This window comes from Hyaena hyaena, unplaced genomic scaffold, assembly GCF_003009895.1.
Source record: "Hyaena hyaena isolate Hyena2069 unplaced genomic scaffold, ASM300989v1 scaffold_215, whole genome shotgun sequence".
In the NCBI taxonomy this organism is placed as follows: domain Eukaryota; kingdom Metazoa; phylum Chordata; class Mammalia; order Carnivora; family Hyaenidae; genus Hyaena; species Hyaena hyaena.
The window spans coordinates 1,631,188-1,653,770 of NW_024080846.1; the positions used below are offsets into that span (position 1 = coordinate 1,631,188).

At 47.7% G+C, this 22,583-nt stretch overlaps 1 protein-coding gene across 2 annotated transcripts; it reads right to left on the reverse strand.

Moving 5' to 3' along the window:
- Nucleotides 1–4,902: 4,902 nt before the first annotated feature.
- Nucleotides 4,903–22,235, reverse strand: ERLIN2 (ER lipid raft associated 2). Of its 2 annotated transcripts, none has more exons than XM_039242538.1 (12): nt 22,167–22,235; nt 20,849–20,970; nt 19,220–19,301; nt 17,814–17,860; nt 16,090–16,151; nt 15,830–15,955; nt 12,125–12,198; nt 11,921–11,979; nt 11,301–11,392; nt 10,381–10,470; nt 8,696–8,775; nt 4,903–8,324 (listed from the first exon to the last, which is right to left on the reverse strand). In XM_039242538.1, exons 2-12 carry the CDS (start codon nt 20,953–20,955, stop codon nt 8,130–8,132), a joined length of 1,014 nt encoding a protein of 337 aa, XP_039098469.1. In that variant the 5' UTR covers nt 20,956–20,970; nt 22,167–22,235; the 3' UTR covers nt 4,903–8,129. The 2 variants fall into 2 exon arrangements, with proteins under 2 accessions (XP_039098469.1, XP_039098470.1); XM_039242539.1 differs by lacking the exon at nt 22,167–22,235 and adding an exon at nt 21,887–22,133.
- Between the last annotated feature and the right edge of the window lie 348 nt (nt 22,236–22,583).

The window sequence follows — 22,583 nt, forward strand, 5'->3', positions numbered from 1 at the left end:
CGCGGGGGCGGGACGGGGGCGGTGTGGCGGGAGGCCCCGCCCCGCAGCGGCGGCCATCTTCCGGAGGTCGGCCCGGGATTACTGGGGACAGCCAGGCCCCCTCCTCTGGAAGCGGGGGCGGGTGTGCGGAGGCCGGCCTGACGCAGTTCCGGTGCCCCCTGGCGAGCTTTCCCCGTCCCGCTGCTGGAGCCGCAGTCCCCGTCCCCGCTCCTGTGGGAGCTTCCTGACGCAAAAAATGCGGCCTGTTCCGGGGTCATAGTCCCTTTCCGAAAGCCCCACAGATTTGCCTGTCCCTGGCGTTCAGAGCGCTATGGACTAAGACTTCTGTGCGGGGGGGGGGGGGGGGGGACCAGGATTCGAAGCTGCTAGAGCGGGAGTCAGGGCTGCTAGGGTCTCAGATGAGGCTTGTGAGGAACTGTTAAGAGATATAAAAGAAAAACGGTTTCTGAAGAAAACGGCATGATTCAAATGTATGGTTATTTCTTCTTGTCATCCTGTGACCAGTGCCGTCCAATAGAACTATGATGCGATCCACACAGGTCTTTAAAGACTTAACAATAGGCGCAGAAAACACATTTTAATGAATACATTAGATACATAATGTTAGAACCCAGTACCTTCAAAATAAGGTTTCAATATGTAACCAATAGGAAAGCTTCCTGGGACCTTTTTTTACTGTACTTACCAGGTGTAGCGTTTTGACTTACAGCATGCCCCGGTTCGGGCTGTCCGTTGTTTCAAGACACACCTGCGGCCGTGCTTCCTGATCAGAGAGCACCTGCAGCCTTAGATGGCCGAGCACGAGATTCAGTCCAATCTTGAGTGTCCTATGTGCCCAGCCCTGGGCAGTGTGAAGGTCATAAACATGACGAGGAGCCAAACAATATAAAGACGAACAGTAAATTACCAAGTTTAATAGTCAGATGGTGAAATAGTAGGTGCTGTGCGGAGGTAGAAAGAATCCTGTTAGGGAAAGTGTTTTTTGGCTGTACTGTTTAAAGGTTCTGGAACGCATTCTCAAACTGAATGAAGTGGGATGCTATTATGGTGGAGAAAGGGCCAAAGTGTGTTCCCCGGGTTGTCTTGGGGTGACTGGGCTGATTTCGAATCCTCAGGAAATAGAGGGCAATAGCCTTTCTTCTGTTACCATCTTCCGCGGCCCCAGGAACTGAACTGAGATTAAGTGTCCTATGTTGTATTCTGGGAAAATCACTTTGAGCAGAACTGAGGGTGCTTGCCATTAAGAACTACTTTTTGGTAAGTTTCTATTTACCAGATACAGGTAACTGGGTTGTCTATAAATCAGGGTTGTCAAAATGGCTCTGGACTTGATAATTTCTACTCCAGACAAAAATGATAAAAATTAAAAAAAAATGACTAGAATAGTTTTTCATGCAGCTGAAAGGTCTGGGGCTAGGCAGCAGAAAATGGTGAAATAAAGAGATTACAGTGATGGGAGTCATACTGAAGAGATGTATAAGAGGAAGCAATGGGTGAACGTGACATAAAGTGATATGTTATTTGGAAAACATTTAAAAAACCATAAATACCTCATCAGAGCTAAAGGATGTGTAATCCAGGTGATAGGTTATTACGATAACAAGCAGGAGTAACTTCATAGGTCAGGTGTCATCTTTGATTTCTAAGGTCAACCTCCCCCACCCCCCTGCCTCCATTGTTGTGCATGGCTCTCAAAAGGGCATCAGAAGAGTGATTTGAACCTTCAAGTTAATAAGATAGTGCTGCCGAGATTGGGTAGTGGTGGCACAGGACTGACACATATTGAATTTTGGTTTTATTGTTGAACTGGAATCTTGGATAAGTTCCTGAAATTCTTGGTTTTTCTTTATATAAAATGGAGTCACAATCTCCTTCAGAGTTGCAGGGGGGATGCATCAAGATAACATGTAACACACTTATTACTGAGTGCTCTGCCGAAGCAAATGCAAAAATGTTCAATACATGTGAGTTTCCTCCACCCTTCTTATCTATTCAGCCAACAGTAATTGAGGCATTTCTCTGGAAAGGTACCTTTGGGGAGACCAGGATGAGTAAGACAGGCTTTACTGTGGATTCATTTCTAAGATGCTTTTCACCTCTAACATTCTATAACCCTATAGAAATAAATGGAAGTAAAGACAAAAAGATCAAGGCGACCCCGGTCTCATCATTTCACATTTTCCAATTTCTTTACTTCTTAGCTATGCCTTTGAATGAATTTGATTCCACTGTTTTCTCCTCATTTTCTTTTTTAGTTTCTTTTCCTCTCTCTGGGACATCGGATGTAATTTGACCTTTCATTCTTCCCTGCCACCTAATCCTTGAAAAATGGAAGTCCACAAACACGTCATCACCAGTAACCGTCTTTAAATTGCTCCAACAGTTTGCAGGGACAAAGGGGAAGAAGAGAAAGATTAAAAAGCCAAATACCCAGAGGTACGGATTATTAAAAATCAAGTGTACTTATTCACCCTAAAGACCGGCAAGTTAGTTTAAAACATTCGCCTCTATAGTTGGAGGCCCTGAATTATAAGAAATACATTCGTGGATTTTAAAACTGTTTCCTTGTGCACATACTGTGATTCTTTCGGGGATAAAAAGAGATAAAATAATAGAACATTAACGTTGCCTGGTTACTTGGCTCTAAAGAGAAATGGGAGAAATAATGCCCATGTCCTGGTTTAAATGAACTGAAGTCGAGAAACCATGACAACCATTCCTCAGCAAACATACTGTCACATTTGGCTTTTGAAATGTGAATATGGATTCTAGAACCATAGACCTGGGGAGGACCTTTAGAGATCATTTGATCTTTCATACAGAAAGGATGACATTTAAGCCATCCCGAACAGCATAGAGTCTCCCCAATTTTTGAAGCCTGTCAAGGAAAATGTTATTCACGCTAATCCCTGGAGTTATTTTCTATTTGCACACAACTACTTCTCAGGATTTCAAGTTTTAGCCAGGCTTATCTCAAGTAAAATCTTTTAAAATACTCTATTCTGGAAGCTAATTTCCTCTTCTGTGGTCTCTGAGGAGCTAGAGAATGCCTCGCCAACCATCGTACAACTTTTGTCAATGTGAAGTCGCTAAATTCCCCTTCTGCCTTTAATGGAGGCAACCTGTGGGCTTTATTGCCATACTTTTTAAATTTTGGTTTTGACATTATGTTTTGCTAGCCTCCTCAACTTTTTATTAAAAAAATTTTAATGTTTTATTTTTGAGAAAGAGACAGAGCATGAGCAGGGGAGGGGCAGAGAGAGAGAGAGATACGGAATCTGAAGCAGGCTCCAGGCTCTGAGCTGACAGCACAGAGCTGGATATGGGGCTCGAACCCACAAACAGTGAGATTATGACCTGAGCTGAAGTCGGCTGCTTAACTGTCTTCGGCTGCTTAACTGACTGAGCCACCCAGGTGCCCCTCCTCTTTATAAATTGGAGCTCAGAACCAGGAGTTCTCAACAGGACCAAACCTGCTTATTTTCTATATATGCCACTTCTGTAGAAGTTGTAATCTTAACTGTTTGCTGCATTTCAATATTGTTCTCCTTTCCCTCTCTGTGCTGAGCAATCTGTAATCTTCTGTTATCACATCTTGTTGATTTTTCCACGTAGTGGTACCCACTTTATAGTTGTGTGCTTCTGAGTCTGTTTTTCCAGATACTGAAAATGTTATTTTTGAGCACTCACACAGGCTAGGCACAGTGCTAACCTTTTCCTTCACATGCATTGTTTCATTTACTCCACTCAACCCATTTTATAGATGAAGAAACTGAGGCTCAGAAAAGGTTAAAGAACTTAAGATCATACACTTAAGAAGGGGTAGAGCAGGGATCTGAATCATGGCCGTGTAACCCCAATAACTACATTCTTAACTTACCCATTCAATTGTAAGTTCATATTTGTGTAGTGGCTCTGAAACCAAGAGAAAAAGTTTGAGAGCACCATTAAAAAACCTAAGAAAGCCTAGCCTAAGGTTGACAAATTTGGCAAATAAAAATACAGGATATCCAGTTCAGCATGCATTTCATATAAATAGTATGTCTCACTCAGTGTTTGAGACATACTTACACTGCATATTATTGGTCGTTCACATGAAATTCAAATTGAACTGAGCATCCTGTATTTTGTTTGGCAGTCTTAGGCTGGGCGGCTTTCCAGAGAAGAGACTGCGACTTTCTCATTAAGTTGGTATCAGAATGAGTTTTGGGTCAACTGAAGGTATCTCTGCCCTTTGGAGAAGTGTAGCAGTGTATGGATTCTTTAAAATCAGCAAACCTCTACAGCACCCATCCAGAATCATGCCAAGTTTACAGATTAGTTGTTTACTGTTTCTGCAATGATAATGGAGATATTCACCTGTGTATATATACATATAAAACTATATATATATAGTTTTTTAATGTTTATTTTTTGAGAGTGAGTAAGCACATGCACAAGTGAGGAAGAGGGGCAGAGGCAGAGGGAGGGGGGCAGAGAGAGAATACTAAGCAGGCTCCATGCTCAGCACAGACCTAGAAGGGGCTTGATCCCATGACTCTGGGATCATGACCTGAGCCACAATCAAGAATTCCCGGATGCTCAACCAACTGAGCCACGCAGGGGTGTCCCACTAGGGAGGGATGTTTTATTGCTTTATGTCACCTATTCTAACATAGCTATTGCTGAATTTCACTTTGATAAAAAAGCAAATACAGGGGCACCTGGGTGGCTCAGTTGGTTAAGCATCCGAATTCAGTTCAGGTTATGATCCCACAGTTTGTGGGTTTGAGCCCCATGTCAGGCTCTGTGCTGACAGCTCAGAGCCTGGAGCCTACTTGGGATTCTGTGTCTCCCTCTCTGCCCCTCCTCTGTTTGCACGCTCTCTCAAAAATGATTAAACGTTAAAAAAATTTTTAAAAATGTAAATACAAAGACTCATTTTATTTAGCAAGACTGAAAATAAAACTCAGATATAAATTCACACCTTTAGTGTTGTCTAAAACAATTCCTCCAGCTATCAACCTAAGGCAATTAATCCAACATATTATTCGTAGAGTCATTAATATAACAAGAATCATTTCTCATTTACAAAGGGGGGTCATTAAACCATTGGGGCTCTTTCAAAGTAGAATTCGTTTGACTATTCAATTACCAGCTTACACAGAAATGGGAATAAAAAGAAATGGAAATACAAACACAAACTGATTGGCTATTAACTCTTTTCTAAGGAAGCAATAGAAACCATGGCTAGAATCTTACTGAGCACTAAAGCAGAGGTTAACTTCATGGACACAGAGCAGCCACTAGCCAAGATACAGGTTTATTTTCAACTGAGGATTGAGGCTTATCTTCAATCAAACTTATCAGGTAAGTCAGTAAATACGATGATCTTACTTTCACTACTTACTCTCTGTAAATGGCAAAGTTCTCAGTGCTGAAAGATACACAGACCCATAGAAATTACAATAGATCACTTAAAAAACAACTTTTTTGGGGTCGATATATTGCTAAAATTCTGTCAAATTTTTCCCTCCTTCAGCTGAGTATGACCACCGTTACTTTCAGATTTTTTTATTTTACTCTTATAAAAAGTAACAAACTTTGGCTTCCTTGCAAATATTCTGTCCTTATATTAAAAAAGCGATTAAAAACAGTACCGAATATGAACCACTTCTGTAAAGTTTAGTGAGAAACATTCAGCCAAGGTGACTTTTCCTTGGAAAATCCTACAAAAACTGAATTTTATAAACAGTTACTTGTTTTGATAGAAGTTCCATTTATAAATAGCAGCCATGACTTTACTGCCTACAAAACTGTAGACTGTCACATTTTACATGTTTAGAATTCAAATGTTTTAAGGTCAGATTTTCGGGTGAGTGTTAAAGAAACAAAGTTGCACAGGCAGACTGGTAACGCCCAAGCTGAGGAAACCGCTGACCTCCATGATTTCATGGTTCAGGCAGGTTACAGAAAAGTTGACTTTAAACCAAACTGCAACATCTATACTTTGTGTTTAAAGCTGAAGCCACTATAGCAGTGAGCGGGGCAGGTGCAGCAGGACTTTACTGAGACTCTGTTGTGGTTAAAGTGTATCCAGTGCGAGGGACCAACTATCACAGGGTGTTGGCATTAGAGAGACTTTCAAGTTAAGGACATGAGCAACGTGCTCTTCAGAGGCTGAGATAGCCTTGCCTTGTACTCGGTTGAAGTAGTGTTTTCTGAGGCCGGGCAGCAAGCCTCAGGTACGGGGAGCTGACAAATAGGTAAATTGGAGGTGCTGGATGTCACGTGTCCTGTGGCTCCCAGCAAGTGGTCAGTGGCACCGAAATGGAGGGGAGTATGTCTTAACGACAGATGCCCTGTTGGTCTTGGGGGACCGCCTGTCTTCTGCAAGCACCTGTGCGCACATTAAAGTCCGTCATTCCCACGGACATGTGGCCGCCTGCACAAAGGGTAACCGGGACGAATGCTTTGAGAAGTCCCAGCGGTGAAAACAGAGAAGGGCAGCATTTCAGAGGAGTTAACATTTTGTTTCTACCTAAGCAGGCGGACTGCTCCCCAGACTCTAGACAAGCCTGGTGCTACTTGTGGAGCGAGCCGGCCCGAATTTTGGGACCATTCAATAAGCCAGAAGTCTGGGCATGGGACCAAACAGGAGGTGGGGATCAGTGCCAGTAAGTAGCATTCATAGTATTACCAAGGCGGGAGGGTGGTAGTTCCTTTGTGGGGGTAGGGAGGTCAGCTAATAACAAGGGCGGGTCCTAAGCCAGAGCTTGTCACGCAGAGTAACAACGTGTCTGCAAGTTAACTCGAGATAACCTAGCAAGCCGGTGCACGACTTGTGGGCTACATAAGCTGGACACCCCACCCCCCAATTTCAGGATAGAAGAAAACCTTTCTTTCACGTTTGTTCTCCTCCATCACAAATCTCCCAGAGTGACTCAAAGTTTTCCTAATTAGAAATGGAAAAAACGAAACTAAACTAAAGCCAAAACCAAACATCTGAACAGATTTTGATGCAGCCCTTCCAACCCAGGGGCTGGGGCAGGACCTCGGACATGCACGTCCATCGCTGTCCCTGGAGACTTAGCACTCAGTCTGACCTGTGCGGCCGTTGGTGCCCTCGATTTAAAAACGCTGCTACTCAGAGAACAGGCTCCCTTTTTATCGCTACGTCAGACTACTGCCAGTGCAAGCTAGAGGCATCACGATGGGGAGATCTTCCAGGGGGGCCCTCCTCCTCCCCCACAGGAGCTCTTCAATGCAGGATCCCCACAGCAGAAGACACCGGATCCCAAGGAACACTCGTGGTTGGCCAAGCATGTACCACGGTGGCCGAGAGAGGCAACGACCCTACTTCGGCAGCTATTAAGACACTTGGGTTGTTTGTTCCTGTCTTCTTGATGCCGAGTGGAACCAGTCAACAGATTTGAGAGGAAAAAACCGAATCACAGCACAGGCGGAAAGTTTTAAAAAAAGTGTGTGGAATGTAGTCGGAAACCACCAGTCCGTTAGACCCTGGGGCAAGGGGGGTGTTGGAGAGAAGAGCCCGCAGATTCTAGCACGGTTCTTCCCTAAGAACGTTCAAGAAAGTGCACCTCTAATAACTCCCAGACACCCCGACAGAGACACCCGTGAAGCCCAGCATCCCCTGCAGCCGTCCCCTCGCAGCTTGGCGGGCAGACTCAGAAGCACACGTTTGCTCCGGTGCCGAGCCTCACCCACAGGCATCTCCCACCTTGGAGGCCGGGGTGAGAAGACAGGTCCGTGTTTTCCCAAGTCAGGGAACCTAATCACCCGGAGGCAACACCCTACATTTCTCGTTTCTCTCACTCTGTAAGGACCCAGTCCCTACTTAAATCAGCTTCAAAGGGCTAAAATTAGTGTCTCGAGGTCAAAGGTCAAAACCATGGTTTCCCAATCTTAACCCAAGTCATCTGACCCACTTACCTGAATAAAACCCCAAATCATCACCCCTAGCCCTCCATTCCCAGGAAGGGAAATCGATTTAAATGCATTTCTTCTTTTTCCACCACCAAACATGGAAGAGAGTCAAAGCAGGTCATGTGGGAGGGAGGAGCATCCTGGTTCATCATTAAAAAATAAAGATCTCTTTTAAGTGTCATTTGAGGTTGTACACAAAGATTTCAGTTCTCCTCAGGGTCTACTTCCAGGGGGTCATCATCGAAACTCAGCTTGTCCACGAACCCCTCAAACTGCTTGCCCAGACTGCTCGCGGCGTCCACAAACATGTTCGGGATGTCCTTGCCAAAGTAAATCTTGCTGTTGGAAGCAATGGCTTTGTACTTCATCAGCTGCAGATACTCCGGGGTCAGCTTCAGCTGTAAGCACAAAGAAGGAAAGGAGGCTATGTGCAGCCAGATTCAAGAAAACTCGGGGTGGCACGCTTCGCTTTTCACAAGGAGAGGGTCTCTGTCAAAGAAAGGCGCCTTCTCTACTCTTTCCTGGCCTCACTGTTCTGTTAGTAACGGGTACTCATGCATTTGCAAGCTCAGAGCTGCAAGAGTTTGAGGAATTTCTGTGTCGAACACAACAATGCAAGTCCTGTTGAGGAGTGGCTAAAGAAAAGGGGAGCACCAGGCGCATGTGGCACGGCTGCCAGCACATCTGGCCATCCAACGCCAGGAGCTTGCAAACCACATCAGCCCAAAGCCAAACACACCTTCCCATCATCAGGTGCACTGGGCTTTACCTTGTTTGCCTCGGCGATTTTCATAGCGGTGTAGCACTCGGCATCAGCCTTTGCCTTCTCCCGTGCCAGAAACGCAGCATCTGAGGGCAAGAATGCAGTGAAATGCAGTGTAGCTGCTGCTACCGGAACACCAAGCCCTGAGATGTCCTACCCCACCCCCCCGCCCCTCGTCCTCCCTACCCATCGCCTCTGTGAGCTTGAGAGATTGCTCTTTTCTCCCTGTGCTTTGGTTTCATCTTCAGTGAAATGGGAGAGAGGCATTTTTTCCTACTTCACGAGTTGTGAAAACCGACCACAGGTGAAAAGTGCCTTGAAGGCATCCATCTCCCAAAAGTGGGGACTAAGGCTGAGCATGTCTGGTGCTCTGCCCAGTGTCATCCGCCATCCGAGAAGGCAGTCGCGGGGAAAGCACTGCCCAGAGACATTTCCTGTGTCCACAGGCTTATGGCAGAGCCCACAGGAGGCTCTGAACACAGCCAGACGTGGCTCCCCCAAAACTGGATGCCACCAACATGAAACAGCTCAGTCCCTCTCCAACTTCACTTCTATTTCCATCGATCACTTCGAGAAGGTTCTAGTTAACAGTGGTTAAACTGGCACAACTCTAAATAAGAGAATTCCGTGCCATGGTCCAGACTAACACCTGTTTGGATGAAGACTCAGTCAAACCTCCACTACGTGAGCCAAACACTTCCTTCATCTGCCGAGACCAGCTTTCTGTCAAGCTGATGCAAAATTTTTGATGCCTGCTCCCTTGCCTTGGGAATGAGGCCAGCCATGTGTAATATTTGTAGCAAAAAGCCTGGGAAGAAAGGGGAGCCTGTGGCGGGTTCTTACCCCACACCCCCAGCAAGACCCCGGGTGGGAGGAGTGTTCTGTTGGGCAGGGGTGCTGGCCGCGTGGGGCCCACTCAAGTGGCCTTAGCACCTGATGACATGTTTTCATAAGAAATAAAAATGCGTCGTTTTGCCAAGAGCTCTCCAAAGAGGAGCGGCTGGCCTGTAAAACTGTAGCTGGCTCCTCACTGGGCCCCCGCAAAGCCTGAGGGGCCCTACGGTGAGTATGAGTGGACATGGCACTTAGATGCTGGGCCTCGAGGTCCTATTTCCATCCTAGAATTTGCTTTCTTTTTTTAATTTTTATTAAAAAAATTTTTTTTATGTCTTTATTTTGAGAGACAAAGACAGAGCAAGCGGGGGAGGGGCAGAGAGAGAGGGAGACACAGAATCTGAAGCAGGCTCCAGGCTCTGAGCTGTCACCACAGAGCTTGACATGGGGCTTGAACCCAAGAACTATGAGATCATGACCTGAGCGGGAGTCGGATGTTTAACTGGCCTAGCCTCTGAGTTCACTTCCACGGCTCTGAGACCCTTGCCAGACAGCAGGGATTTATGCAATTTTTCTTTTCCTTATGCCTCACCCGAGAGCGCCTAACGGCACTCCATGGACATTTATTGAACAAACGAATGCTCTTTGAAGTGGAAAACGTATGCCAGCCCGGCCCAAATCTCCCCCAAACTCGACTCAAAGAGCAAACAAAAAGGGACTTTCCAAGGAAATCAGGACATCTTAGAACAAAGGTTAAAGAGCCAAGGAGAGGGCTCTCCCGCCCCTGCCCCCTGCCCCCACCCCGCAACACAGCGGGGCATGAGGAAAACCTAGGCACTCATTTCAGCTTGGCTCACCTTCGATTTCTGAAATCTTTTTCTCGGTCTCCTTCTCCATCACCTTCTGCCCATAGGTGATTTCTGCCACCTGAGCCACTTTTTCTGCCTCTGTGGTAATGATGTTGAGAAAAGGCTTAGAGCACTATGGATGTTTCACAAGCTGGACTAAATCTCACCCTTCCTGGGATCGGAGTCCCTGAGACAGGGATGCGGGTGCACTCAGAGGGAGGGCCCCAGAGGGCGACCGCGGTGGGAACACGTGGACTGCACCCCTGAGCGTGGCACCATGGCATGGGCACCAGACAGTCGGCAGGGAGACCCGGGCCCTCCCATGAAAGGGAGGAACGAATCCCAATCTCTCCTACATCACAAGGGTGTTTCTCCTCAAAGGGCATTTTAAGGAATACGGTAAATAGTTCCCTCCTGCCACTTCACCGTGGGAAGCAGTCAGCATTCGTTGACCATCTAGTGCAGAGGTTAGGAGCCGGATTCTGACCAGGGTCTCTGGGGGCAAACCCTACTTCCACACTTACTTGCCATTTTGGTTAGCCCCTTGGATCTCCAGCTCAGTAAAGTGAGGTTCACGATGGTACCTGCCTCACTGCGTGCTTGTGAGGAGCGAGACCAGTCACTGTAAGCGCTTAGAAAAGTGCCTGGCTGGTGGTAGGTGCTGGATGGGTACTAGCTACTACTACTATCGATTACGAATTACCAGGAAGGGTTCTTTCATTTCAGAGACATGGAGAGACTCAAAACGCATTAGCTCCGGCTGTGATCTGCCAGTTTCACCCTGGTTTCCTGGACTACGAACGCCGCCCCCGCGTGTGGCCGGGGTCTGGAAGACTGTGTGATCTAACCGCGCCTGGGGCCTCCTCGCCATCCCCCCACCATCCCCGGCCCTTCTGCCCTGAAAGGGGATTCCCGAACCACACTCAGACCGATAAGGGCCTTCTTCCGCTCTGTCTCAGCTTCCTTCTCCACCACCTTCTGCTTCTGGGCTGCGATGAGCAGCTTTGTCTTCTCGCTTTCCCTGAAGGGAGAAACACAGGCAGCCGTGAGGCTGCGATGGCTTCCGAGGAAAGGCCTGGAGAAGCCAAACTGTGCCGAGGAGAGGCGAGCTTGGGTCTCTCACTCTCCTGGAAGGCTGCTCACTGTCCCAGGTAAAAGGTGATCTGTCTCAGGCGGTGACGCGGCTCTTTTTCTCCTCCAGAAGAGCTCATTGGTGAGACACAGAGCGTGATTTGCTCAGGTAAAACGTACCCTCCTGCCCACGTAACCGTCTCTCCCTCCTGTCTTCATGGGCATGAGCCACGATGCACAAATCATGCCCCCCTGGCCCATTGCACTGCCCGAAAGGGCCTCTGCTGCAGCTCCCAATCCCAGTTACTGGGCCCGGTGACTGTCGTGACAGACCCGCTCCTCTTACAGTGCAGCGGGCTGTACCGCACACTCAACAGGGGAAGAAACGCGCACCACGGCTTCAGTTAACTCTGGGATAGGATGAGGTGGGGGGTGTGGGAGAGAGCGGGGGTCTAGGCTGCCCAGAGGGAATACTCACATCAACTCGTAGTTTCTGCGGATCGCCTCGGGTATGTTGGGCTTTGTCACCCGCACAGCCTGGAGAAGGACAAGAATAGCACCTTATTGGGAAGGTGAGGGTGGCTGAGGGACCGAGCATCCCCCACCAGCCCTTGACCTGCATGCACCCGCCCTGCGGGCGTGCACCTTTACCAGGGGGTGCTCCCGCTGTGGCCATGCTTACTTGGATGACGAGCCCGGGGGCCATGGAGGTCAGGTCCTGCTGCAAAGCCAGCTTGAGATTCTCATCAATCTGATCTGGGATCAAGAAAGGCAGAAAATGTTGTTACCTTTTTTTAGGGAGAGTGGAGGGAAGTGTGGGGGTGGCATACAAACTAAAACAACTGCTCAAGAATGCACCTGATAGGCCAAAGGTCTTTCCAAGGCAGAGCCCAGAAATTTAAAGATCCTCTGCACGTCTTTTTTTTTTTTTTTTTTAATTTTTAATGTTTATTTATGTTTGAAAGAGAGACAGAGTGTGAGCGGATGAGGGGCAGAGAGAGAGGGAGACAGAATCCGAAGCAGGCTCCAGGCTCTCAGCTGTCAGCACAGAGCCCAATGCGGAGCTTGAACTCACGAACTGTGAGATCATGACCTGAGCTGAAGTCAGTCGCTTATCTGACTGAGCCCACCAGGCGCTCCCCTCAAACCGCCCACCCCTCAAGCGACATGCCTGTGCAGACCCTCTACATAAGCTAGAGGGAAGAGTATCCTTTCCTGTGGCCTCCAGGTAAAATCACCGAGGCTGTTGAAAGTATCAACCTTGCCTAAAAGGAAATGGGAGTTTTCAAAAGAAAAACAACAAACAACAATTCTAACACATTTCTTGAGTCATACAGTAGCCCTCCCCCAGACAGCAAAAGAGAAGGCAAGCACCCCATTTTCAAGAGGAAGGAAGGTGGGGTGGCTATGTTAGGTATTTCGAAGAGAGCCAAGCACATTAAATCTCATAATTTTAGAAGTTTCTACAAGAAAAACAGACTCTGACATCAAGGAAAGCCCCAGGGAAGACTATTTCCATTAAGAACTCCCAACAAATAACACAAGGGGAAAATGAAAATGTTTGGTTCTGGAAATGAGCCCAAGTCCTCTGATGTGTCGTTTGCTTTGGCCCTGATTGCACTGTCGGAATTCACAGGGGAGGCATTTCACAGGCAAGTGTAGGAAGAGCTCTAACTGGTTACCCCTCCTGGCCGTGATCCTGCAGGCCTGGGGCTCCCCCCAACCCCCCCGAAGTTCTCAATAAGATCCTGCAAGGCATCGAGAAGACTCCATGAAACCTTGAAATCTGGCTGGGGCACTGGAACTGAATTACCTCCCTGTCAGCTGCCACCTGCTTTAAGTAGCCATTCTTGGTCACCTGTGCACAAACAGGAGCCTCTGAGGAACAGCAAGCAGAACCCCTGGTTTTAATAGATGCCCAAATGGAGGCCCATGGAGGCTCAGAGCTGTGCTTAAGCTAGCACCATAAATCTACTTATTAATTTAATAAACAGCTCAAAATAATAATCCTGATTGACTGCTAAGCTTTAATTTGCAGGGTTTAAAACAGCACTTCCTTCAACTGTCACATGGGCCAGCAAGGGATTTTAACATTTCTGTGCACTGGATGTGCTCGCACGAGCCTCAGCACGAGGGACAAGTGCCCCAAAGGCAGCCCCTCAGACCTGATACATGTTTAACAATTTGACAGCTGGAGACAAACATCACATTTCATATTTTCTACTTTAGATAGGAGATCAACCAAACTTTGAGCTGTTCTGCGCCCTCCCTATGTTACTAATAACATTGTCATTTATTAGTGGGCACTTGTGGCCCTGGGCGAGTGACTTTCTAGGAAAATCTGGAAGAAATATTTTGTAAGGTGGTTTATTATCAGCGCAACACTAGTAATAAGTTGTTTACACACTACAGTTCTGCAGATGAATGCTGATGAGGTTATATTAGACGGAGAGGTTGAGTCAGGTCAACTTCTGAGCAAGTACCAGGTAATGTGTTTATAAAGTGGGCAGAGAGGGAGTGGCAGTGTAGGCGGTGATGGGAAAGAGGCAGTGATGCTGAGTCAGAGCCGTGAGTCCCGTGGGGACAGAACCAGGGGGAAACCCTCCCCATGTCAGGAATGGGATAAGAGGCACAGATTTCTCTTTTACAGATGCAAATAGGTTCTAAGCAAGACAGTGACCTCCCAAAACTTTATTTTTTTAATTAATCAATTAATTTTTTGAAAAAGAGAGAGCATGAACCGGGTAGAGTGGCATACAGAGACAGAGAGAATCTTAAGCAGGCTCCATGCTCAGTGCAGGGCCTGACATGGGATTCGATACTACAATCCTAGATCATGAGCTGAGCCGAAATCAAAAGTCAGATACTCAAGCGACTGAAGCACCCAGGTGCCCCAACACTTAACTTTGAAAAGAAAAGCACTGGGGCGCCTGGATGGCTCAGTCGGTTAAGCATCCGACTTCAGCTTAGGTCATGATTTCATGGCTTGTGGGTTGAAGCCCCACGTCGGGATCTGTGCTGACAGCTCAGAGCCTGGAACCTGCTTCGGATTCTGTGTCTCCCTCTCTCTCTGACCCTCCCCTGCTCACGCTGTCTCTCTCTCTTTCTCAGAAATAAATAAAACATTAAAAAAAATTAAAAAGAAAAACATTTCAAAGCAAATATATTTTCTGAGTTTCTCTGTAAAAGATGCTTCCTTAAGCTATTAAGTTTATTTTTATGACAGTAAGAAGTTTTCTCTCTTTTTACTTTATTTTGAAGATATTATTTTTAAGTAATCTCTATACCCAACGTGGGACTCGAACCCATGACCCTGAGATCAGAGTCATGTGCTCCACTGACTGAGCCAGCTGGGTGCCCTGACAGTAAGAAGTTTTCTAATGCAAACCGATTTCACATTTTCTCTTCATGGAAATTAGAATCCTTTGTCTTTTGCTGTTTCAGACGCTTTCAAATATTCATTTAATGGCACAAGTTTTAAGACAATGGCTGTAGAGAAAAGTAATGATATTTTATAAAATGCTAATCAGTTTGAGGTAAAAAAAACAAAACAAAACAAATTTACTGAATTTTTCTTAAAAGCACACTGAATCCAAATTAGAATCTAAAATCTAGATTTTAGATTCTAGAATTTAGATTCTAGAATTTAGATTTACGGGGTGTCTGACTCCGGCTCCGGTCATGATCTCACAATTTGTGAGTTCAACCCCTGTGTTGGGCTCTGTGCTGATGGCTCAGAGCCTGGAGCCTGCTTCAGATTCTGTGTCTCCCTCTCTCTCTGCCTCTCCCCTGCTTGTGCTCTGTCTCCCAAAAATAAATAAATGTTAAAAAATTAAAGGAAAAAAAATGGGTCCTCTTAAGCATACGGATTCTTAGAAGTGTTTTCCTATCCATCTCTATAGGTACACGGTTAAAAGGACCCATGAGCACAAAGCTCTAGGAACTTTAAGTAGCTATGGTCCTTGTCCTTGTCCCACTTCCAGAATTAAATGTGAACCCCGCCATCCTCACCCTTCCTGGCTCCCCTGCATTCAGTGTGGTGTGGTGGGAAGCTCACCGAAGCAAGGGTTCTAACTTCGGCCCTGTCACTTCGTCTTGCTCAGGACCCTTCTCTGAAAATGAGGTGCTGGGTTGGATACTCCCTCAGGTTCTTCGAGAACTGACTCTGCCTTCATTACTGAAGGGTGTTTTAGGGACAGCAGGAACACACTGCCATTCCAGTCCTGATTCGGGCCACTGTTCTCCCTGCGCCCAAAGCTCACCTGCCTTTGTGACCTTCTTCTGCTGTCCTCAGCATAGACCAGTTCCTGAGCTCGGGGCTTACACTTCCTGTCCCTGGGTCCCCATCATGCCCTACGGGAGCTACGGCCAGAGGAGGTCTCCTTACCGAAGAGCTCAATGTAGACCTCCTGAAGCGTATGCACGCTGCAGAACTGGTTCAGCTCATGGTGGATCTTGTTGAAGATGAGGGCCTTGTCATAGTCGGCAGTGTAGTTCTTCACGATGTCATACACTGGGAGGGACAGCAGGACCGCAAGGTCAGAAAAGGCAGCTATCCCTGCCTGAGGTGCTGGGCAGACCTGTGGGGGTGCCGGGGACATGCTGGGCCAAGTGGGCGGGTGGTGACGGGAAACTGGGTGAATGTACCTGCATTTGGGACCAAGAAGTTTACCACTTCAATTCTGTCGAAGTAGATCATCACACCACCACTGTTGGAGGAAGAAGGAACAAAGACGTCACCAGCAGGCTCTGGAACATAGTGCAGGCTCTAGGTGGTGGCCTAAGATGTGTGACTCAGCAGAAAGGGGGAAGAGCTGGTGGGAGGTCAGAAGACACCAGGGATCTCCAGGCAGGAACCTTCCGAGCTTGCAGCAAGAACACAATCTCCCAAGAAACCACACCTCCTAAAAATATCTCCAGAAGGAGAACAGTGAAACTTCTGGGCTACCAGTGCAAAAAAGGGTAGTCTGTATCTTTTGAATCCACCATGCCTTTTGATTAAAGCAATCAAGTGAAGGGAAACGTCAAGGCGTTCTCAGAACTTAAAGGTCACAGTGGGATTTTACGGTCCCCATTTCTCACTGTCTTCACCCTTGCTTTGGTTAAGCACTCCCTTTCCCGTAAATATTCATTATAAGCGGTTTTGGGTACACAGGAACGCTGAAAGAATAGTACAGTTAACGGCCATACACAAACGCTAAACTTAACAACTGTTAACATTTTACCTTATTGATTGATCTACCTTTTTATGTTGAACATCTCAAAGTTGCAGTCATGATCCTCTTTACCCCTTCACACTTCAAGAAGCAACACTCACCTATGAATAATGACCCTTTCCTATGTAGTCCTAACTCTGTCCCCAAATCCAAGAAAATTAGCAAGAATTCCTTAACAGCCTCTGATATCCTGTCCTTATTCCAATTTCCCCAATTGTTTCTGTTGCGGACTGAATCATGTGCCCTCCACAAAGCCGTAGGCGTTTCCAAAACCCCCAGGTGACTGAGATGGCCTTTCACATGCTGATTAAGGTTGTGAGGCCCCCCGGGGGCACCCCCCCCCCCATGAGGGCAGTAAAGGAAAAGAGACAGACGCCAGAGATCCTTCTCCCTGGTGTACAGAGGAAAAGCCGTGTGAGGACACAGCAAAGTCACCAACTGCAAGCAAGGTAGAGAGGCTTCACTGGAAACAACCCGGGGGGCCCCGGGCTTGGACTCTGAGTGTCCACCTAGTCTGTGGCACTGTGGCAGCCTTGCTGACAAATCCAGTCCCTCTCTGCCTTCTACAGTTGGTATTTTCAAACCAGGTTCTAATCAAGGCTCACCATCACATGTATGTCTTTAAGTCTCCTTTTTAACCCAAAGCTCCTCCTTGTGAAGAGATCAGGCCAATTATCCCGAGATGCTCTAATTCTGGATTTGCCTGAATGTTTCCTTGTGGTGGTGTTTGTTCCTCTGTCCCAGTTTAGATCTCCTTTACTTTCCAACAGGGGCCACTAGAGCGGCGTACTGTTTGGATTTCCGGACCCTGCAGTCTCCCCCTACCTTTACAACATTCTCCATAGCTGGTTATGCGAAACCTATCTTCCTCCATCAGGCAGTGTGCCTGCTGAAGGCCTTTCGTGGGTCTTCACTTGTAACAGAAAAAGGCCAAACGAGTCATGGCATTCCAGGCTCTCCCAAACCTGTCTGCCTCCCCTGATTCTCCCTAGTGCACCGCACTGCCTAGTCAGATTGGAACCTAGGGAGCTAGTAGGCAGGGAGTTCGGTAAAACCACCAAGAAGGGACACTTCCCTTTTCACTGTCCCTTCCTGCAGTCAGCCAGAAGCCCTTCCGCTGCTGCAGGTTTGACCACTTTACTCCAGGGCCCTTACCTAGTTCCGCAAGGCACGTTCTTCACCTCGTCTGTCTGCAGTGTGGTCTAGAAATAGAGGAGACGTAAAATGCTATAAGATGGGCACTGACAGGCAAAGTAACTTCATTTTGGAATCCCAAGTGGCCTGGTCCTTGAGGTCACCTGGGCTGAGCTTCGCCCTTGTTAAACATGAACGTGCCACCTAACCCTCCTCATTTACAGGGTGTGACACCTGGTATTTTTGAACCAGGTTCCGACCAAGGCTCACCATCACAGTTATGTCTTTTAAGTCTCCTTTTCAACCCAAAGCTCCTCTGTGCGAGGAGGTCAGGCCACGGATCCCGTGAGATGCCCTAATTCTGGATATGGCCAGATGTTTCCTTGCAGTGGTGTTTGGACCCACCCAAACAAAGGTGCCTACCCCTGCGTCGCTGTAAGTGAATCACCATCTGGACCAGCTGAGTAGTAATGGTTTAGTAAGAAAGACCCTGCGTTAGGAGTCCTAAGACCTGTGTTCACCTCTGTCTCTTCCTTTCCTCATCCTCAAACAGCGGATTCTCTATTCACTTGGCCCTGCCCATTCTCAGCCTCACTGTAAGGCTCATGAGATCGTGTGCAGAAATGCACTCTAAAATCCGCCAAGCAGAGGAAGCAGCAGAGGAGACGTACAGGGCGAATGCTGATGAGGTGTTTTCCTGGGTCAGCTTTAAAGTCACTCCCTGAATCTTATCCCTCTTAGCTGGACATACTTCAAAGATGGCTAGACTAACTCAGCCAGGCTTTAGATCTGTCATAAGTAATCCTACTCCTAGACAGATGTCATCTCCCTTCACCGAGCCCAACTTCCCTCTCCTGTCCCCCATCCCCCACCAAATTATGTTCACGTCTATGAAGTTCAAATAAGAACCAGCAAAATCACATTTTATTTCCATGTATCTTGGTAGCCGGTGATTTAAAGCACACAGACACATGCACCCTACTTTTCCTTCTATACATGCAGAACAGATTCTTCTCTGGCTTTTCCTTGAAGTGAAGAAATAATTCCCAGCTGCGGCTGCTAGGCCCAAGGCAATGACCCCCTTCAGCTATTCCAACAACCAAATAAAGCTCTAGAGTACACGGTTCATGAAGCCTCATTCTCCATTAGATACACACACACACACACACACACACGTACACATATATTTGTATATATGCATATACGCATATGTGTATATAAATAAATGGGTCTACATAAACACACGCATATGTGTATACATGTGTGTGTACATCTGTGCATATACACGTGTATACATATGTATGTATTTATATATGAGATTCCTTGGAAAGGCATTATACTGACCTAATGGTAAATAATTCGCATCACGAATTTGTGAACACCCCAAATCTGCAGAGGTCCAAACATACCACGTAAGCCAAGTATACCTGCACAGACTTATACGATGTGATGAAAGGGAGCATGAGATGGAAACCAGGGCCGCTGGTGGAAGTCAGGAGGGCACCACCTCTGCAGAGGAAGGAGAGAGAGGCAGTTTAGCAAGAGGTATCTATTACATCAATACTATTTGCACCGGCCCCATAAACGTTTCGTATAGAGTGGCATGTGCCTGAGCCATGACCACAGACCCCTTCCTCTCAACTTGACTGTAATATTCTAGGAAGCCTGATGGTACAACATAAAACCATTATTTATGCTTTTGTGGCAAGAAAAATAGGCACGTGGGCCAAATAGAATCAAGACAGCAGAATCCCTGGTGATACTTCACGTGAGAGGAACTCTGTCTTTTCTGTCATATCCGTTGAGCTTGTGGCAAGCCCAGGAGGGCCGTTAAGTCCAGTAACACATTTATCAATTAGCTGCACTAATGCTGGATCCTAGTGACATGAACGATCAGAAGAATAATTTTAAGAATGCTTTAAAAATCATTTACAAACAGGGGCTCCTGGGTGGCTCAGTGGGTTGAGTGTCCAACTTTGGCTCTGGTCATGATCTCAGGGTTCGTGGGTTCAAGCCCCATGTTGCGCTCTGTGCTGACGGCTCAGAGCCTGGAGTCTGCTTTGGATTCCGTGTCTGCCCCTCTCTGTCCCTCCCCCATCCATCAGAGCCTGTTTAGGATTCTCTCTCTCCCTCTCTGCCCCACCTCCGCCCATGCTCTCTTTCTCTCAAAAATAAAAATGTTAAAAGAATTTTTAAAAAATCGTTCACAAACATTTTTTGGGTGGTAGAATTACCTTTATAACCAAGTTGTATGTAAAGGGTAACAAAATTAAAAGTCTTTTTTGGGGACGTATAACCAGAAGGCGGGGAGACATAAAGGGGAAAGTGGAACCCAACGAGACTTTTAGAACTTGCCATCGGCAATCCAGGAATATGCATCTTGAGCATATATAAGAAGGAGTTCATAAAGACTTAAAGCGAAAAGGTTGGTCCTGGAGGTTACTGAAAGGAAAGCAACCCAAGATTTGTTAGTGCTTCTTTGCTTTATACTATGAAGGAAAAAAAATACAATTTATTATTATTTTTTAAAAGAGCAATAAAATAGTGACACAAGGGGGGTTTCTTGTAAGAACCGCTATCCTAGAGCTTGCTTTGCCATCAATCTGCAGGAGTTTTCATTTTGCCTGAAATTTTAAAGAGTGGGCTAGCCGAGCAGGCTAGCTCAAGTTGCCATCAAGAACTGCTGCCCACTGGAGGTGACCTTGCGGTACCAGGATGCTGGTTGGGGGCCAGGGGAAAACGAGGTTTCAGAGATAATCTGCAAGCACCAGTTTCCTGTAGATTTCAACTCTAAACCTCTATATACATTCATCATTCACCCTCCACGGCATCAACCTAAGACTACTAAGTTTTATATTTACATTTATATATGTGTATAAGCCTGTGTGTGTGTGTGTGTGTGTGTGTCCCCCCTTCCCCTCGTCACTGACACGACAGCTCAAGCCAAAAGACTCCTCTATTCAATATACACAGCTGTTCGACAGAATATGCGAGACAGTGACTACAAAAGAGAGTCATTTACCAGGAAGTTGCAAGCTTCTCCGTTCCTTCCTTACCTGTAATACACCCCAATATGTCCCTCTTCTATCTTGTGCACAGCTGAGAAGAGAGATGCACAAAAGAAACTGGAAGCCACAGCCACAACTGCTCCCAACTGAGCCATCAGTGAGCCTTTATCCTGGGGAAAAAGACGCAGGAAAACGTGTGTGGTCCGACATGCAGGAGAAAAGCTATGCCGAGGAGACAGAGCACACTACTGAGCCGGGCTCTATGGAAGTGGCTCCTAGCCAGCCTGCTGTAATATGAACACACAGCTAGATCTACAACTCTCTTCGTCCCTGTTCTCAGGCAACCTTCCCACTCCTTCCTTAGCTGTGGAATTATATTCCCAACCTCGCAGGAGAGGCAGTGGCTCCAGATACAGCCGGGTCCCAAGAGAGAACCAGTGCCAATTGGGCAGCGTTCAGAACACAGCCTTCTCTTCCTGTGAACACGAATGTGCTGTCACTGGAGCCACTCACGCTCGTAAAAGGGAAGAGAGGCAGCTGCAGCATGTTGCCCAAATTACAGAGGATGTCAAATGGCAGGCAGTTGTGGCTATGTAATTCTGGTCTGAGCCTCCCAGTCCTAATTGCCTGCCATTTCAAAAGAAACCATTATTTAGTCCTTCCAGATGCTGGAGCGACAGAGGCAGCATGTGAGCAGAATTCCACGATGGGATTTCTCTGGCTTTTCGTCCACCTTCCCAGTTATTCTTTTGGATCTAAACGGGGGAGGGCTCTGAACACTCCCTCCCATACACTTGACCGGCACTTTGCACCCGACAGGTCCCCAAGCCCCACGGTTAGAGGGGAAAGAGGGTTCCCCAGGGTGGGAAGACTGGGCTCCTGGGTCCAACAGCGCTCAGGCACCAGGATGAGAAAGAGCTGGCATCTAGAGACTCATCTGCTGAACACCGAAGCATCTGGAAAAACGATGGTAACTGACAGCAAAGTTCAGTCAGCCGTGCCTGGGCCCACCCATGCAGGGCGTGGACTCTGCCTCCCAGGTCTAACATAACTCGGGCTCAGACATCTGCGAGGCGCTTATTTTACCGTAGCGGACGCCAGCTACCGGTCCGCAGCTGCGTCCCTTCTGCAAATGCCCCGCTCCCCGCTCCCAAATCGCGCCCCTTCCCTGCTCCCTTCCGAGAGAGGGTCACGCGTCCCAAGCGCCCTGGGGCTCGCGGGGAAGGGACGAAACAGAAAGGGGCTGCTTTCTAGCTCCTGAGGGATAAAGGCTGCTGGGGCTCGAGCCCGGGAGGACGGCTGATCAGCTCCGGCCCGGAGCCGCAGAGAGGCCCAGTGCGCGCACTAAGGGGCGGGGGCCGCGTACCAGGCTGTCCCTCCAGGCGCTCCGTACTCGTCCGAACCCCAGCGCAACCGTAGGAACCGCCACGCCCCTCCACACGCTACTTCCTTCCGGGCCCGTCGCCTCGATGACGCCATTAGTTCACGCGAGAAGACCCCCCCCCCCGCCTTCTTCGTTCGTCAGCCCCGCCCCCGCGCTCCGCGGGTTCGGGGGCCGCGCGTGGGCGCCAGGGGGCGCTCTCGGCTAGGTCCAGCGGGTTGGGACATGCGGTTAGGGTTTCCAGGGCGAGGACGGTGCTGAGCGCCTGCAGAGTGACGCGCGGGAGGACGCTAGCAGCGGCGGGTGCCGAGTGACTGAGCGTGTCGCTTTCCGAGGTCTTGACTTTGGAATGTGCTCCGGATCCCCCGCCCCCATCCCCCGCCCCATTAGGTCAAGTGTGTT

Coding starts and splice junctions, on each gene's coding strand:
- ERLIN2 (XM_039242538.1), bottom strand. CDS start 20,955: ATGGCTCAGTTGGGAGCAGTTGTGGCTGTGGCTTCCAGTTTCTTTTGT. Junction 16,152..17,813: donor AACGTGCCTTGCGGAACTAG/GTAAGGGCCCTG, acceptor TTCCTCCAACAG/TGGTGGTGTGATGATCTACT. Junction 8,325..8,695: donor AAATCGCCGAGGCAAACAAG/GTAAAGCCCAGT, acceptor TTGTGCTTACAG/CTGAAGCTGACCCCGGAGTA.